The sequence below is a fragment of the Pieris rapae genome, chromosome 18, assembly GCF_905147795.1.
Source record: "Pieris rapae chromosome 18, ilPieRapa1.1, whole genome shotgun sequence".
NCBI lineage: Eukaryota > Metazoa > Arthropoda > Insecta > Lepidoptera > Pieridae > Pieris > Pieris rapae.
The window spans coordinates 8,877,239-8,897,176 of NC_059526.1; the positions used below are offsets into that span (position 1 = coordinate 8,877,239).

Genomic DNA, 19,938 nt, shown 5'->3' on the forward strand with positions numbered 1-19,938 from the left:
ATCTATTACACATTGCATGATACGCACAGTACCGAATCAAAATCAAAATTAGCAACACGCAAAATGAAATTATCTGTGACAAAATTAATTATACAGCTGTTAATTTTGTTAATAATTGCTGTTATAATATTTATATTGTCTATTTCAATATACAGTATCCGATATTGGCCAGATGTTTATAACTATATCAACGCTAATATAACGATAAAACGAATTCCAACAATAACAGAACTAAATGTAACGTATTATGAAGAAACGACGGAAGATGCTACCACAGAGTATATTTTAGACACGACTATAGAAGAAAGCACAGACTATTTTAGTTTAGAGGATGTGGAGAAGAATAGAGATAAGCGAAGAGTGGAGATTGAGTTTGATAATGTTCAAATACAAAAAATAGGTGTGGTTGATTATATTTTCGAATTCGAGGTGACTACAATGGAAATGATGCAATCAATTGGTGAAGATAAGTTAACTACTGATATGGACGTCGAAAACGATTCACTAAAAGTAAGTTTTAGAATTTTATGTTTATATAATTCATACATAATAGGGTACCGCTACTTAAAAGGCTAGCATCGCTTTAGTGATCCTTCTGGCAAAGAACATATCCATGAGCGGCAGTACGACTTATCAGATATGGGCCTCTTGCCCAAATGCCTCTTTTAAATGAATAAAAACTGTATGTTTGAGTTAAAAACACTGCCAAAATGCTAAAGGCTTCAACTTTGCATTTTTAAATATATATATATATATATATATATATATATATATATATATATATATATATATATATTATGTTTTATGCTTAATTAATCGTTATAAACACTACTTCATTAATAAATTTAAATAATTCAGATACATACGCAGTTAAATTTATATATAATTCCTTCCGTACAGGTAAATAACTCTATTATTACCTCATATTAGTTATACGACATTTAAATGAAATCTCGAAAAATTTAATAGACCCAAAATCAACATGTTTTTATTTACATACAAATCTTATCGGAATAAATGCGATTTTAGTACAGACTTTTATGAATAATTTAATTTTAAATAGTATCAATATAAAATAGAAATATTACACTCAAAGTTTACAAAATAAAATATTGCATAAGAAATATAAAGTATGCATTACACAAATGTTTTATATAAAAGCTTAACAAAGATGACAGTAACAAATATGCTCCCGCACCCATTGTTAACAAATCCACTTTCTCTAAGTAACCTAGATTTCAAACACAAATACGTCAAGGCAACAATAATTCTTGTAAGCTCGTCGATTACTACTAAAATGGCCTATTATCCACCCATTGTGCGAACCATCCATCAAAGTCAGGCTCACCACGAGTTCCCAAGGTGAGGTCATTACTTACCTCCACAATACTAAATTTAATTATTATAAATTTATAATTGTACTGCATTTGTTCGTGATCATGCTCTATGTACTCACGTCAAAATGAACCTACAAATTATTTTATTTTTCATTCAAATGTGTGGAATATATTGTGAGTGTGATACATACTACGACTGTCTTAATACGTTCGTGAATAGCTTCTTTAAAGTTGATTATTTTCAGCCAAGTGAAGTTCAAAGTGATGTTATAGACTTTAGTAGTGAAAATATTAATACAATTTTATCAGGTGTTTCCGGTTTCTTAAAAGATGAGATTAAAGGTGACACTGATTTGGATTTAGAATATCAATCGTTTAATAAAAGTGATAGAACAGCCATTTTTGTTAAATCATTTATTATCGACGATAGCAATTTAAATTTGGATTATGATGAAGAATCTATAAATATTACCAATACCGTTCATAACATAAACGATCACTTAACGACAGAAACAAATTTAATTTCTGACGATAGCTTGGAGAAGGAACGGAAGAGCTTTGATCCAATTTTTGAAATCGACAATATTATAGATATAGATTATGATAATGAGGACAATTCTACAGATTATCCAATAATTGATTACATAGACTTGTACAAAGATACAACAAATGAATATGTTACATCAACAGAATCCCAAGTTATAAATACAATTTCTCACGCAGTGACCTTAATAGCTAATGAAACAAAAACTTATGTAAGTTATTTCAATTTGCTTTTCACATTTTAATTACGTCTTTCATGTTTTAATATTAGCATCTAAAAAGTATTCAGTATGCTACTTTAAAATAGTTTCTATTTAAAGTTTGTCGTTGGTTTTGCGACATAAAGTAAGAACAAAAACATCAAGAGATTTGTAATTCTTTACATTTCCCTTTTGTACCTATAACAATATTATTCATCTACAGACAGAAAAAAACTGGTATTTAGTTAAAAATTTTAAACTTCTTTTACAAAATAAAGCAGTTTTGGCAATATCAAAGCCCTTTAAGGAAATTTGTCTAGAAAATGGCCTCGTTGAACGCCTTCAAATTGAATTCATTTTATATAACTCAAACCGAACATGAATTTAAACAACTTAGCAATGAAATTACAAGTAGTTGTTTTTATGTCTAGTCAATAATCACCCGTGAAAGATAACATGGTTAAAGCCTTTAATGACTCTGGAGAGGTTTTTATTTTTATTGGTTATCCTTAATATAGTTTAGCCTGTTAACAGTAGGTATAATAAAAATATTGCCAATTAAAAATACTTATAAGTTTTAACTAGAACTGTGCAGCATTCACTCGATTATTCTCATTCCGAAGTGTAATTTAATCCATTGCAGTGTTCTAACCTAACCATAAATGGAAGACCAGGATTCATAAATTCATTTTCTATTGCACGTTTGTTTTAAACCTCAACAAAGGTCATTAATAGATCTGTCAAGCGATATTTCAGTGACGTGAATACGTCCCGTCATAACGATGTGTTTATTTTGTAGCTTAAGAGCGAGATTTTAATCGTAAAAGTGTTTATATGTCTTCAGTATAAAAAATAATAAATATATGTATGTATTTGGTTCTTATATTAACTATTGTGAAGTTAAGCGGTGTTAGTTTTTTGGCGTTTGATTTTTGATTGTGTTTGTAGTAATAGTAATAAAAGTCAAATGATTATAAATAAAATACTGGCCTAATATAGTATAATAAGGGTTTATTTTTTAATATTTTAAATTTTATTAGAGTACATGTTTCTTGTTATACAAGAAACACCATGTGGGCCAGTCAGTAAGCTTCTTTCCGTAGACTTGCTAAGTTGTGATTTGGCCGATCAGAACTTAGCAAGATGCCAGAACATATTATTGTTTTATTTTGGTTACACAGAATATATCATTAAAACCGGATAAGACGACGATAAACAACGATTCAAGCAGTAAAAAAACATGTACGGATGCTCATCTAACTCTTAAACTATATCATTGATTTTAGTAGAATGAAAAATCGCACTATTCATCGGTATATATGTATATCTGTTTGCGGCGAGGGGTTTCAAAGTGTTCGCTCTTTTTCAAATTAATGGTCACAATTTTTTACTCTGATTGATATGGGCTGAATGAAAACGGAATTATTACAGCACAGGGTTAATAGAATTATTTTTAACATGTAGTATAAAGTATTTAGTTTGGTACAGTCGTTCTCAGTCTACTCCTCTACCATTGTGTCCAGGGACTGTATCCAACTCTAATATTTATACTAAAAATATACATTAATTGAAATCATATACATTCGTGTTAAACGACTAGGGAGATACGCGGCAATATATATTATATTTACAGTTTGGTACAGGTTACTGATTTGTAATAGTCAAACAAAAATGTTGTTGTCGTAAGAACTACTTCTGTGCCTGATACGCGTCGTAAATTTTTGGAATCCACCAATTTTTCTCAAGTTGTCCTCCACCGTGTAAGTGTCACTTCCTAACTTAGAAATATAGCCTTTGGTGCAGTCAGAAGAATAAAATATAAGTGGAAGGCTCGCAGAATACGCCTCACTACATCTAGTCAGTGGATACTTCTTCTTTGTAATTTCTGAGCCACCAAAAATACGAGATTCTTCAAATCTCTTTCTACCAAATTTCAATAGTAGAAACGACTTTCTACCAAATTTTGTTTAAAATCTTTACTTTTTCAAACCAAATGAAAGCAACCTGGCCATAGACACAAGTCTTGATGATGGATGATAGATGGCACGAAGGAGAAGAAGGAGTCTCAAGGCCATGTGAATACCTATTTAAAAACAACTATGTTGAAGCCCTACTGATATAATGAACCTTTTATTTTCCCCTTCGCAAACAGGGTAAAGTTTGAGTTAAATGGTAACCCCGTAACAATGCCAGTTGCTGATAGTTGGCAACACGCGACCCACTACATCAATCACGTTAACAAAGGATGCAGACTTACAAACTCGTAAAAATAGATGAGGTGTTAAGGCATTTCTTTTTCTTTTCATATTTTTTAATTAATTGGCGGTAAAAGTTGTTGTTCCGTGTAATTAATTGATGTCTAAGTACAGTACACTTTGTATACCATTTTTTTATTAATTTAATGATAGAAAATAAACAAATGTCACGTTTATTTCAAAAAAAGTGGTACATTCTGATTAATTATAATATAGGCACAATGCGTGATATACAAATTAACATGAAAATTTCATATTAATTATATAAAGGCACGGTAAAATCAAAATATATTTGAACAAACACGTGCAAAACAGAACAATTGATAAAAATATAATCTTATTTCGTATAATCAGTGGCTACCTTGGGTAAAACACGGTGCGGAAGTTGGTAGTGTCATCCCGTCGAAAGTAAAAAGCAAACTTTATATGATAAAGGACATGGACATTCATTAAAATATCGTAATAATAATCGCGAGTATGTGACGGGGAATCCCCCACGATAGCGTCAGGCTCTTTTGCGGGAACCCCCGAATTCTACATAACTGAACTACTCCACAGAGCTGAACTAGTGCTAATGGAGGAATCCCTGATAAAGAAATTTTAGATTTACATTGTTTTTAAAGTTGAGAGACCGGGTCACCCCAAGAAAGGTGACACCCGGTGCGGAACGGTATAATTATGTTTTCTTAATTGGGATTATAAAAAATAAATTTATAGTATTGTCTTTTATTAACATTATCATTTTATTAACATAAATTTATATTTTGGTCGCGCTGTATGCGGAACGACCTAGGTACCCATTGAAATATTTTCAAACCAATTTTCAGTATCAATTATCTTTTAGCATGGCGATTCTCCATGGGCGGCGGTATCAATTAACAATCAACTCCTGTCCGTTTGACCTGTAAAAATAATATAATAAATACCGCATCCGTAGTTTACAATTCTCGAAGGAAACAATGTTCCTCTCACGATCTCTCAAGGCTGAGTAATAATTAGAGGAAAAAACTTTTGTTCCGCTGTACATAATATATCTTTGATCATTTCGGATAAATAAATTGCATATTATAAAAGAAAACCGCTTTTAACGTCGTAATAGTTTCAAATCGATCAACATGAATACTATTCAAAAGTTTCTTGAGCTTTTTTTAAGTCAGTTTTTGCCGCGTTCCACCAAGGTTCTCTAAAGTATTTCCGAAGTTCGGCAAAAGAGCGTTTCAATTGTTAAAAGGTCGGCAACGCACTCTCGAGCCCTCTGGCATTGAAAGTATCCATGAGTATCACTTAATATCAGATGAGCTCTGCCTCAAAAAAAAACAAAGTACATTGCCATCTAAAATTCTAATATGTTCTAAACAAATACATCAATCAATAGTATGTATTTTTCTCGATCTCCCTTTCTTACTCTCTCTTATTCGGTCTCAATCGCTCTCTCCCTTTTCTTCGACAACGCTGCACATCTTCGTGACGTACAATAAAAAATTTACCATCTTCACTTTAAGAAATATAAGCCCATTTATGTTTAAAAGTGTAAAAGTGATAATAATTTTCTAACTTTTAGTACAACGACTCGTGTCCTTTGGGAACAACTGATGACGTCACAGGAGTGTTCAGCTGGATTGCCGCTATATTTGTAAAGAATGGGACCAATCAGTTCCAATATTACTGCGACGGCGCTCTTTTATCCACCAATATTATTGTAACAGGTATTATTCGACTTTTACAATAGCTTTATCGTGTAACCTGTACAAAGAATACAATTGCAACTGCTCGTCTGCACTGTGAGGATATTAAGAACATTCAAGTTAATTTTTTTACTGTTGTGTGTCTGTATGTTTATGTCATCGGTGAAATGTCAAAACATTTGTTTATAGAATAGTCTTACTGCCACTGTCAACTGTCAAAAACTTAGAGTATTTCCAAACCGATAGGCGCCAAAGAAGGAACTATGTACTTAATTACATTCCTGAAGTCTGGACTTTCTAATCGGAGTCTATGTTGGTGACCATGTTATTTAATGTAGACTCTCTAAAAGCCAGGTATCGTATTCTCATTTCTATATAAATATTATTTATTTATTTAAAAGATAAAATAAATTGTAAACCGAAACGCAATTAAGATATTTACAGGCTAAACAATAATGTTTACAGAGAGAATACGGGTGTGTATTTGTGAGTGTGTCACTAAAGCCTGTGATTAAAAAAAATCATATTTCTTTTCTAAAACAATTGTATAACTTAATCTGTCTTACCGCCACTGCCAAAGAAATACTTTTATAAATCCATTTTTTTTTTCTTTTTATAATATTAATATAGAAATAAGAATACGAAAACAATTTAGAAAATGAAAAATAGTCTTGCAAAGTTGGGACAAGCTAGTTAGTTATAAAAGTGTCACAATTTGCATACTGAAAGTACATGTCATCCGGCTTTAGGACAAGAAAAATGCAAAAGAAATATCTTTCACTCATTATTGCTCGGTAAATGACGTCACGACTATAACTCAAATAAAACAAATGCGGGCAAAAAATGCTTCTGCCCTCCCGACTCGCAAGTACTTTTAAAAAAATGAAAATGTCAACCCGGAAAAATAAAGCGACGTTGGAGGAAGTATTTTTTATTTTAGCGCCTGGCAAGAATAAGGAAGTTTACCTACTACGCTATATAGCTATTGAAAACTACAGAAATTCAGTATATGAAGAATTAGAATAGTTATATAAGGTGTATCAGAACTGCAATTTGAATTCGCACCTGGTGCACCACCACTTTATGGAACCAGCTGCCATTGCAGATATATCCAAATCGTTCCGACTTACCGTTTGCCATAAGGCTGCAAATCTCCTTGTGTTGCGTTAAACACTTAACAACTGAAAAGCCTTATATGAGCAAATAATAAAAGCACTGTTACAGACGGGAGTGCCTAAATTCCTTAAAGCAAGTACTATTAGTTTTTATTCTAAATCGCACAGTGGGTAAGCTTTAGCAGCGGATGGTAATGTGATTACCGCCTCGAATGCAGTCGACGGCATTAAACTGTGTCTTAACTCGACGAAAAATTACAGCGTGTTCAATTTTCTTTCCAATATAACTCGTTACGCTTGAGACTAAAGTTCAACAGATAACTTAAGTTGATAACTTTTAAAAAGATAACTTAACCCCAAATGCCTGGTGTAAGTTTCAGAGTTTAAAGTTTTTTGTTTGGATAAAAATATCGTAAGTTAGCAGACCGACAAATAGTTTATTTTATGACGCTGAACTAAAAATTAATGTTTTCGTTACCTCACATACGTCGCCAGTATGTAAATTGTACATAGACAAAAAATCACCGACTTCCAAAGGCAACAACTGCCATCTAGTGATCAGCATTAAAATCAACTAATTGATTAAAAGAATTTAATATAAAACTTTACAGCTGCACGCTGTGTGAATTTTACACGAGCTGAAGACATCGTTGTAATATTGGGCAAGGCTTCTCTACAAAATATGAAAGAAAATGAGAAAATTTTAAAAGTAAGTAAATCTCCTTTAATCTGGTCCATATAAACGAGAATCTCACACTTCTTTTCCTACATTATCTTATCATGAATTTTAATATATTTAACCATTTGGACTCTGTAATTTGTATCCTTGCTTAATTTAAATACATAATTAAAAATACATACTTCTGAGTAGTTTTATAGTCATAAATGAAATATTAAAATCGTCTCAATGAAACTAAGCACTGAAGTAAATACCTTTTTTAATAGTTAATGGCATTGAGTTTATCGAGATGATACGGCGAAAGTAATATATTATTTCTAAATTACCGTCTGTCTACCTATATTTGCCTTTATATAATACATGGTAAATTGTAGGTTTACGTTATATTATGAAGAGATTCCGCCTTCTAGACTCTCATATCGAAAGAAGACTCACAAGTTTATTTGTAGTGCTGTTCTTTTAAGATTTGCGTATCAATACTTAAACGAATTTGTTAGCGGCTGATATCCCGATGCTTTTTTATTCAATTTCGATTTAGTTAGAATACCCGTAGGTAGCGTTGTCGTCATCCGTCGCAACCTTGGGACCACACAGTACAATACTTATTATTATTATCACCCGAGAAGGGCAAGACGAGTCAATCGGCCAGATTTACATATAAACATTTAATTTTTGAAGTTATACTTTTTTTGGCGCGTTAGGGAAAAATGATGCGAGTAAATTTTGTTTAACTAGATAATACACTGTAATAAAACTTAAAGATCTTTTTTCTATTGTTAGTGTCGTGTTTTTACAAACGTAGAATAAAGCGAAAAATAAAAGTTTTAAAAACACATAAGTACATATATTTTTTTTAAGATGGAGCCGGCGCAACGGTTGCGAAGAGCACCATGTTGAAAAATTAGTTGTCTAACAGAAAATATATTTTGATAGTATTTTTTTTAATTATTCAATATGCCTTCTACAACGATTATAGCTAACATATCGATTTTATAGTTCAATTTGTCTTTAGCCTCAATAGGCTTCAGTTTCGTCAATTACCTCTTCATCAGCGCAAAATTTATATCCAGCAGGTATTCTCTTGAGGACTGATAACAGAAAAAGTCGCTGGGGCTTTACATCTGGAGATTACGGTGGAAAATTTATAGAATTTTGCCATCATTTCCATTGGTTCAACCCCTGATTTGCATTTATTTATCGCTAATGCAATTGTTTTCAGATATCAGAAGTTCTAGTACATGAAAATTACACGAGCTCGACGAATGACATCGCGGCATTGAAGACAGAAGAAGAAGTAGACACAACCCAGACAATATCTTTCGCTTGTCTGAGTGATGGACGGGAGTTTACTGATGCTGCCGTACGTAAAAATATTTTTTATCTACCTAATTAGTTTGGTGTATACGTTCAACAGATTATAAGTTTATATATTTATTTAGTTGTTAGGTTCAAGTCAAAGTGACAAACTCTAGAGACAGATCGTCACACATTTAATGTAATCTGTGTAAACTATTATTTATTAAAAGTTCACTGTGTAGAGATTTTGAAATTAATACGTTCTGAATTATTATTGTGTATAAGATTGTAAGTAGTAATTTCGATTGTAAATCTCTATGTGCGTATTGAAAACTCGCTCGTTCGGTGGAGGAAAACATCGTGAGGTTACTGACATGCTTATTTATTGTTTGTTATATGTTTATGTTATGTTATATGTTTGTTTATTATAGTAATTATAATAATATTTAAATATATATAAATAGAAACGCTGGCAATATTAAATAATAAATGCAACTTTAAAATAATAATGTATTCTCTATTGAACTGTCTTATTATATTATATTTAGTGAGCTTACTGTAAGCTTGTAGAAAGCCTTAACTAAGAACAATAATTTCAGACGACAGGTTGGGCGGTTTCTGGAGAATTAACGGCCATACATTTTGACAAAGACAAGAGTCAACAGTGCTTGGCGGAAGACGTTTGTGCTGTCTACGGGAATGGTAAGATTTATATCGTTTGAGACCTCCACTAAACTTGTATTTAACTTGACTTATAATAATAATAGCCTTTATACACTATTACATTTAAACACATTTCCACTTCATTCCATCCTCTTCTAGTGTATGCATAAGTGTGCCCTTTTTTGGCATGACTTCCTCCAAATCACGCCATTCATCTCTGAAATGTGCCAGTCTCTGCCATGTACAACCTGCTTTTATTTGGCCTATCCACCTTCTAAGTGGATAAATTCATTGTTATTGCCACATCCATTACCTTAATTATTTTTCTTAACGCTGCATTATTTATTTTGACTCTTATTTTCTTCCTATAATAATTTAATTTTTGACCTAAAATTTAACCTGTTTATTATAGTTATATAGTTATATTTCCTGACATTCACTTCGTCGTTCAACTTTGGTCGAGAAACCAAATGCCCGTGGAACTATTTCCAAACTAAAAGGTCAGCAACGCACTTGCGAGCACTCTGGCAGTGTTATCTTGCAACTCTAAAACTTGATATACAAAGCACTGTAAAACTATGTATTTTTATTTTTCGGGTTTAATCCATTCAAAACTATTCCTGACATACAACAAAAATAACTATACATAGTTATTTTAAAGCCAATCAGGATTATAAAAATATATTAAAACCATGTATTTTACAATCAAATATGTTTTTAGATATCACAGTATGTCCCAGTTTTGGCGGTGTATACGCGGTGAAGCAAGGTGGCTGGTACCTCCACGGTATTCGCACGGATATCGAACCCTTCAACCAGAGCTTGTGTCTCAACAAACCCCTTCATTATACACCACTCAACCTATATACCGACTGGATTTATAATCTTTAAGAAAATAAACTATTTTTGTAAAATATAATTTAATTGTACCACCTCTGTTGTTTAATGGTAGTGAATATGAGTTCGATTTTTGGTGAAACAATAGCTGTTTCAAACTGGTATTCCGATGTCAAGCACTAAATCATGTTGGTACTTGCCTAAGATATTGATTGATATTGGTCTTGTAAAAATTGTTTTTGAGTCATTTCGTTACAAACATTCAAACATTTATAATAATTGTATCTAATTGTACCACTATCTTAGCAAATAAACGATTTCATTTTATTTCATTTCAAATCTTTATAATATGAGTATAGATAGATGAATAACAAACACTAGAAATTTAATTACCGTCCAATGATCATATATTCTGATCACAGATTCTGTTACTCACGTACAATAAACTGCAATTAAGTGAATTTGATGCAGACATGCAGATCTAGGATTATCGGTTAAAGGACAATACCCTATCAGGTTAAGCTTGAATATGGTTTTCTTGGTATTGTATATATCATATATACGTGTAATTGATGAGTAGATCGTGTGTTTGGTTTAGTATGGAGCATCAACTACGTTAAAATCTCTCGTTATATGATATCTATCTCGCGTTAATAAGACATAAGCATCTTCCAAGGTATACCAGTTATCTCTTACACCAGCACCTGGAGTCAGTATGGCTAGCAATTCTGGAAAGTTCGTTGTCTCATCGCGTTTGAGTAATCTTTGCGGCGTCCTTTCTGTGATATGACTTGTTTTGTCCATCTTCGATCTTGCAGCAACGTGTCCCGCCTACTTCCATTTTATATTAGGCACTAGACTACATCTTTTCTTTTGTAAACTCTCGTATTTTTACGAGACATAATTTTTGGATTGGTTCAACGCTTAAAACGAGCTGAAGAGTTTTCTAATCAACTGCTACAGTCTTTACTACGAAAATGATGAGGACAAAACATTTAATTACAATACGTGACTTATAGAACATTTATACAGTTATAATTAGTCAGTTTTAATTAATACTTTAATAACTTTTGTTATCTCAACTCGCAAACGAGCAAAACTGTAAACAATTAATTATCTCGAATTTAAATCTAGCTCGAACGCGACATTAAAACAATTTTGATAAAATAGCTCCGGGAACAATATTAAATTATCTTAGAACATAAATCATTCCGAACTTATGGCAGGGCACCGTCGGAAATTCATTTGTATGTAAATATGAAGGTCGAATAACTACGCAAGTGCAGGCAAATAGCGCGGTATGCATAGTAATCGGGATTACGGCCCTACTACGGACTCATGTATTGAAAGTCACGTGATATCGAAATTTATTTCTTCGGTGTGTTACCAATAGAACCTGAACTTCTTTAGATATATAGACATATACGTTACATAATTATCAAAACACACACATGATCATACATAATAACAATAATGAAAAGAATAATATTACTAATAAAAATAAAATAAAAAAAGAGATATTTTTTTAAAGAACCAGCACTAAGAGGTAACCCTCCCTAGGCAGATCATCTACTTGCTGGAACGACCAAGTTAAGGTCCTCTACGGCTTGCCGAAGACAGAGAATAGAGAAAGATATATAACACCAACACAATCGTCAGTAATAATGAACGAGACTAAAAAAGAAATAATATAAAATAGTTTTGGTAATTATTTAACAGTTTTTTTGGACCACAAAATAAGAACAAACACACGAAGAAAGCAGCTGTATATGATATACAGGTTTTACTTATACCTGTCAAATGATATTAATAATGGAAAATTACTACTAATGATTGATGATAAGAAGCTGTAGTCAAGTAAGTGCATTATTCTTGCGAAATTTTTTCCAAAGACTTATTATACGCATAAAAAATTACGTGCAAGAGCAAGTGAAGTGGTAGCGTTATTGGAGCGTTTGAAGGACAAAAACGTGGAATAACCGCTCCATTTGAAGAAGAATAATGTGATGTTTCATACAGACAATGCACCGTGGCACAATTCAATGAAGACGATGGCAAAACTCCATAGCTTGTATATCGAATTGCTTCCACATCCATCGTTTTCCCTAGTGCCTTTTCTGTTCTCAGTTCTCAAGAGAATGCACGCTGGACAAAATTTGGCGCTGATGAAGAGATAATTTTAAGGCTTACGACAAATCGTACTGTAAAACTCTTATCACCGTTAAAATCGTTTTATTCATCTCGAAAGGATATTAAATTCTATCTCAAAAAGGTTGTTTCTATGTTAGGCTACAACTTTTCAAGCTAATATTGTCAATTAAATCTTAATTCATTCTTGTAAGTTACAATCATACAGCATCCTTTATTTATAGAGATTATCATTTATGACGTGCCGTGACTTTATCTAATTTATTTCAGTAACAAATCCTTAATAATATTAAATTATGAAATTGATTTAATGTAAAAGCTTTAGGACCTGGAACTTAATTCTGCCACCGCAACATATGAAAATATTCGAATTCCGTGCGCATTTAATGTTGCGCTCGAGAACAATTAGTAGCGATGTTTAGCGTCACAGAGATCGTAGAAGTAGGACATTACAGCGAGGTATTGCATTTTCTATGATAACATGGCATTATGTGGCGAATACGTAATTTAATATTGCATATTTTATTCAGGAGCAGTATTTGTCCCGAGGGAAATGAGCTGTCATTTGCGTATTCTTTCTAACTGATTATTTAACATAAATGACTAAATTCATGACGTATGAAGCGCCAAGGGTTTCTGTGAGGAATATGGAAATACAATTATTTCTACTATATTTAAAAATATATATATACGTCTTGCATAGTATTAATAAAACAGTTACAAATAATTATTATTTAATTTTATCAATCAGTTTTAAAGTCATGACTATTTCGGGAAATTATTAGATTACCTTCTCCATGTTTTAATTAATTAATAATAAAATAACCGTTGTAATGTAAACCTGCTCTCCTCCATTCTCTTTTTATTTATTTCTTATTCCCAGATGACACATTAATAATATACAAAAAAATAATTATACGAAATAGCCAAAGATGAAATGAACATATACAAAAAACCTTCAAGTATTTACCAAAGGAAAAAATGATTAAACACGTAATACTGTATTTGGTTGTGATGATGTGAAAGTAAGTGTGTCTATTGTGGGGTATGTTCATGATGAAGGTTTGTGCTATGAATATTTTAATACAAAAAGTTCTTTTTGATAAAATTAAACCCATTTTTTACTTGAAAACAAGGAATTTTGATTTACATCTCACATGGTAAAGATCGTTACCTATTGTTTGGAACACTACACTGTATTAACTACAGTTTTAGTGTATATATTTATTATATCTGTTTCTTTTACATTGATTTAGTTTTTACTCTTATTTAATTAATGTGCCAATATTTTGATAGTAATTGAAAATTACTTGAAAGCACTTCAAGAATAGCTTTACATATCTTTTATATTTAAATCTAATTAGAGCAAAACCATCCGTTAATTATAGGAACCAGTATTTTAGGAAGCTGAGTATCATACACCAGAGCCTAATCCATTAGACCACTAATATATCGATTGGTATTCGTTAGCCGTCTCGAGCTATGCGCTTAGTTAGCGTGGACTGCATACTAATTGTTATGATATAGATAAGCTGTAGGCTGAATATACACGAGTAATTTATATTTTAATGTTTTCTGTATAAAAATAGGGATGTTGACGTCGGTCATACAATGAGGATTGACCCCGACAGACGATATATGCAGGGAGACTACATCTACATTACATAGGCTGCTTAATATGAAACAGCTCAACTTAATTTTAAAAAAATGTTAAAGATTTGGCTCCTGAACACACCTTATGCAGAGTTGAAGATACATTACACCCACACACTCACTGATATGCACCGACACACTCACTCTCACAAAATTAATATAAGAAGTTACTGTAAACAATTTAAAACAAAAGCTAAATTTTAATTGGGAATCCTGAGACAGGTATTTGTTTTAAAATTAAAATGCAATGTTAACGGTTTTATTGTGTTAGAGAATAATTTGTTTATTGACCCAAAAATTGAATAATAGCCGTTGGGAAAAGCTTAATTATAAATCAGATTACAATGAACACGAATGGTACACTTATTTCCTTTACTCTATAATCCACAACATAAGCTTTACCTCCTATACTTACTATACAATCAATGTCACAAGTTTTCCTGTTTTTTTCAAGGTTCGACATCTCAAAAGGAAAACAATAACAAACACATTTAGTTCGTAAACACACCTCACAACGCGAGACGTGTCGAATATAAATAACAAATTAAATCAAAAATAAATTTTTAAATTACTTTTGAACAGAGAGTTCAGTGTTGCGTCGTATATTCAAAATTGGAACGTAATTATCTGTTCACTCTCTTTGATTTGTTTCTTTGCAAATTAAATGGCTGTTTAAGTTATCTACTGTGCTGCAACTAACGAATACAGACGATTCCTATGAATGTATGAAACTAAAAAAAACATTGGAATTGGAAAATTTCAAAATGTGGTGGCGTTACGCAATATTCTGTGTATTAGTGACATTGATATCATTCGTTGTTATCCGTTGTGTGTTAATGTTATTCCGTCATTATCATGGAAGAGACGAAGTGTTCAAGAAATATGGTGACAATATTTTAACTGAGCGTTTAGTCGAGGAAGAGACAAAAGCACGGACTATATCACCCAATTACCTACTTATACAAAGACTGTTATACACAAATGTTAAGGAAACCGAAGTATTTAAGGCTATTGATAGTAAATAATAAAAAATTGTTATTCTATTTGCTTTATATCGTATATTTCATTTGGTACATACATTTACTAAATATGTTACCACCAGCATACGTTATATGTCTGTTTGTTATTTTTTAAATACATATTTGTTTATATTTAATTGCCTTAATTGTAATTATTTAATATACTTATGTTACCAACAATAGACTTTAACTCATTAAAATATTTAAACAATTAACTTATTTTTTATGAAAAATTAAAAAAGAATTACGTATGAATGGTTACGTACCAGCTAATTTCAAATATTTCAAGACAAGGAGTCTTTGGGTATCTTAAAATATATCTGGAATGTCATGTATCAATTAGTGTGTGAACACTACTAAAATAAACCCTAGGTTATCTAGAGTTTAGTAGTGTTCACACACTTGATACTAAGGATTTGGCTTGGTTATCTATGGATAAACCCATGCGTCATTAGTCATCTTTAGTCATAGCTTAACAGAAACAATAGTTTTAAACATGGGTTTTACAAAATCCAACCAGGCCTTAATGTTCCATTCCAGGTTTTATTTTTTAAGAATTTACGCCGTACCAAGCTACACTAAATTAAAATACTCTTATCGAAGCTCATGGTTATATATTTAGCCACACTGACTCATATGTTCCTGAGAAAACTAGTTTATAAGTCGACGCACATATTTTGTAGCGATTATCTTGAGGAAACTTAATGTAGCGGCGAGAGAGTCCACTTTGTCGCGTCATTTAATTTTTTGCCGTTATAATACGTTTTGCTTCATAGCCAGGACCGCAGCTACGTCTACAGGGGCCCTGATATAGTTATAGTGATTGTCTTGTCAATGAAGCTTCTAAAAATGTGTAATGGCTTCCCCCCGTTTCGTGAATATATAAAATAAATATTTTAGATCATATTTAAAAGGTGTTTATATTTCATCTCAATCTCATCACATTTAACGCCTAGTTAACTGAGTGTAAAGGCAACAGTCGATTTTTATCACCATTATAATAATGAATAATAAATATACTAATAGCTTAGCCATTTATTACAGAATAGCGTTTATATAAAATAGCCTTTTATTTCAGATACATTTAGATATATTTATGTCTCTATCTCATTATTTTTGTGTTCCAATTTGCAAAGGTCTCCTCCAAATCCTTTCTACACGTGTGCCACTCTCTGTGTCAGGGTATTTATTTAATTTGGTCTATCAACCTTCTAACTTGTTGTGCTATTTTGCGTTTGTTGTGACTTGGGCACCAGTTTAGTATTTTCTTGTTCCTCTTCCCATGTGCCCCTCCCTTTCACACTTAAAGCGATTTATTTTTATTGAAACATCGTAACACACTAATGGTAATTATTATTGGTTATTAATAACTATAAACTTAGCTTATAATCTAAAATAATGGCAGAGATCCAAATCACATGTTTTGTTGTTGTACGTAATTTTACTTAAATTTGTTATCATATGTATTTAGAGTACATTTACTAAAATTTTATTGTTTTAAATGGTAATCAATTCACAATAAAAGGCGTTTCAGAACACAATTTTCCTTTTTTCCACCCTGGAAGCCCTGGAACTATTCTATACAGTATTTTGATAGTAATTCTACCTATGTCCTTTGAACACCTTATTTATTATTACCACCTTATTTCCTGCACTGTAACCATAAACGATGATATTACTTATAAACACGGGAGGCTCTGATATAAAATTCAATATTAAAAGTAATCAATACACCTCAAATCATTCCACAATTTTTCTTCGGACCTTTTAATGTTTAGTCGAGTCCGTCCCTGTATTAAACTCATTCTAGATATCTTTACACGCACGCGTTAACATTACCACGGTGTCGGAATAAAGGCTGTATACGAGTGGCTTACGTATTCTATATTATATTACGTAACAAGGGATGTGGGCTCCATTCTCAGCACTAATGAGGTTTTGATAAATGTAGTTCTGGAAATATTTTTTACGAATGATCTTGTTTTTATAGAGGCTTACAAATCTACGCAGAATATGATGCATGAAGTGCGTTGTTTGTTAAGATATATTTTCATGATAAACTCAATTTCGTATGCATTTAGTAAAATGTATTGATTTCTTGACGCATAGTAATGCGCAATGAACCACTAGTATATCAAATAAAATATCTATAATATCCTTTATTAGTAAAATAATAATGTTTTTGACAAAAATTTACTTGCTAAATATAAAGTTCTTTTTACGCCAACAAATCTTTATATATAATTATATATATTATACACTACTAAAAACTTACAAATACTAAGTCGCTTTAGTAATACGGAATAGGAAAGTCCTTTCGAAAGATATATATAACATGAAATTAATTTAATAAATGAATAATAAATAGTAACAAATTTCTAAATCCAATTTTCCCGCGTCACTAATCCCATGACCAACAAAGCTACTTAGGGTGTCGGGAACCAATATCCGGGTGTGTCTGTGTGACAGGAAACAGAGACAGATAGAACTTCCTCTTAATATCCGGTTATTGGACAATAGTGTTGCTTAAGGAAATAACGTGTTCTCAATTTGAATTTGAGGATGTCGCCTTGTGTAGACTTATTGAGATTTACGAAGGCTCTTGACTTTGCAGTGACTATACAGAACAAGACTTCTACCGAAACTATTTAATGTTTGATAAAAGGCTTAGAAAGCATAAGCTTTCAAGTGACTATCATGGCAAGGTAGTGTGTCTGTGTGTGGCAGAATATGCGAACGACTTACGATTGTACCACCTTAACATTTTCTACCATATTCTTGCAATAAATAAATTATTATTATTATTAAAAAAAAGATGTGAAAAAAAAATAACATAAATGTCGTAATCTTTTTTGGTTTTAATTATAATGTTAACATTTGGTTCTTAATACTACCTGCAAATACGAACTTTACGTAATATCTAAAAGTGAATTAATGAGTAATTTAAAGAAAATATGGAATTACCATTAATTTTTTTTTAGATAAGCAAGAGACCCAATGAGACCGTTTTAAAGATGTATTGAATAACGCATTCGATTCCAATGCACACGGGAGACCAAATTACTAGTCGTATTAAAATAAAAGCTTTTACAGTTTTGTCGCTGTCCTATTAGAAATGTCTTGAATTCCACTTATATTAGATTCCGGCCGTATGAGCTTGTCTGCCTTTATACATAACGACAAAAATTAGAAGTCGTATCGGATGATAAACGACTGTTAAGTGCAAGAAGATCAAGCACATTTCTGTATTTATATTTGAATAAAATTAACTTGTAATATATCAGCACTAAAATAAATAAACTTAAATGGAAGTATGCGGAAAATATGGCTAGAGGTACGGTACTGAACTGCCCAAGCTACAATAAACGCAAGAAAGGAGAGTAGAACACAGTGCAGACCGGAATGGCGAGATTTGGAGGATGCTTTTGCTATAAAGGGCATATCGATACAAAAAATAAGAATCTTACACTTACAAAAAAACACATAAAAAGTAAAAAGCAAACCTTTAAAAGAAAAACGCAGAATGCTTTGTGTCTAATAACTACTGCCAACTGAAAATACTAAATATCTAATTATAACAGTGACCTTCAGAAGATACATTTAAAATAATTGTCTATGTTTATAATTCAATCAATTAATTATCGTATCAGAATATCAGATTTTACCAATATCGTTTCGTGTCATATAAAGCGTATCCAACACGACACGATGGATTTTTCTCAACCGTATTTTCTCGAGGAATTTGAATTGGAAAAACGTATTTTATTCTTCTATTCAGTTAATTTAATACATCGGTTACCTTTACGATTATCATCTTGTGTGAATACGGTGTAAATAATAATTGTTAAATATTCACGTGCAGCGCGATATTTTATTATATGTCATTACATATACTAATATAAATGACAGATACAATATGTGGCTATTAGTGAAATGACCCGATTCATTTACAGCATACAAAGGCCAAATTATACTTAAGAATACTTTTATAAAACTTTTATACATAAGTTGCAATTTGAGACAAAAGTATTTTTATACAATTACCAAAAAATCTTTGCCCATAAATTAAACTCCTTACGTACGTTTTAAAACAACAGTTTCTTACCCCCTTACTTTTCACATACGTATAGTCGAGAAAAACTATTAAGCTATGCAAGTGGGGAGGAGCTCCCTGAATCGTGAATTATACTTGGATTCGGATTAACGAAGTTTTACAATATCTCAACATGAGTTACGGAAGCCGGCATGGCTGGCGAGTCTGAGAGAATTTGGTCTGGTCAATAATGGTTAGCACGGAAGAATAGCAAATTATCTTTGGTCCACAACATTTACCGCAAACACTCACAGAGAATGGCAAGTCAGAAATAATACTAGAATATAGGTAGATTAGTGTCCGTATAATAAATTATACGTTCACAACGCTTGAGGATTTAAAACATCGTTGTAGAAAATTGTTTTATCGAAACCAGATTTAAGTCAAGCTTTAAATCGAAATTCTTCAATAAGGT

General features: G+C 31.8%; 1 protein-coding gene across 1 annotated transcript; it reads left to right on the forward strand.

Moving 5' to 3' along the window:
- The first annotated feature begins 28 nt into the window (after nucleotides 1-28).
- LOC110999604 (chymotrypsinogen A) lies at nucleotides 29-10,884 on the forward strand. The gene is made up of 6 exons (XM_022268739.2): nucleotides 29-510; nucleotides 5,897-6,041; nucleotides 7,747-7,844; nucleotides 9,034-9,174; nucleotides 9,710-9,812; nucleotides 10,495-10,884. Exons 1-6 carry the CDS (start codon nucleotides 64-66, stop codon nucleotides 10,662-10,664), a joined length of 1,104 nt encoding a protein of 367 aa, XP_022124431.2. The 5' UTR covers nucleotides 29-63; the 3' UTR covers nucleotides 10,665-10,884.
- The last annotated feature ends 9,054 nt before the right edge of the window (nucleotides 10,885-19,938 follow it).

Coding starts and splice junctions, on each gene's coding strand:
- LOC110999604 (XM_022268739.2), top strand. CDS start 64: ATGAAATTATCTGTGACAAAATTAATTATACAGCTGTTAATTTTGTTA. Junction 7,845..9,033: donor AAAATGAGAAAATTTTAAAA/GTAAGTAAATCT, acceptor AATTGTTTTCAG/ATATCAGAAGTTCTAGTACA. Junction 9,813..10,494: donor TTGTGCTGTCTACGGGAATG/GTAAGATTTATA, acceptor ATATGTTTTTAG/ATATCACAGTATGTCCCAGT.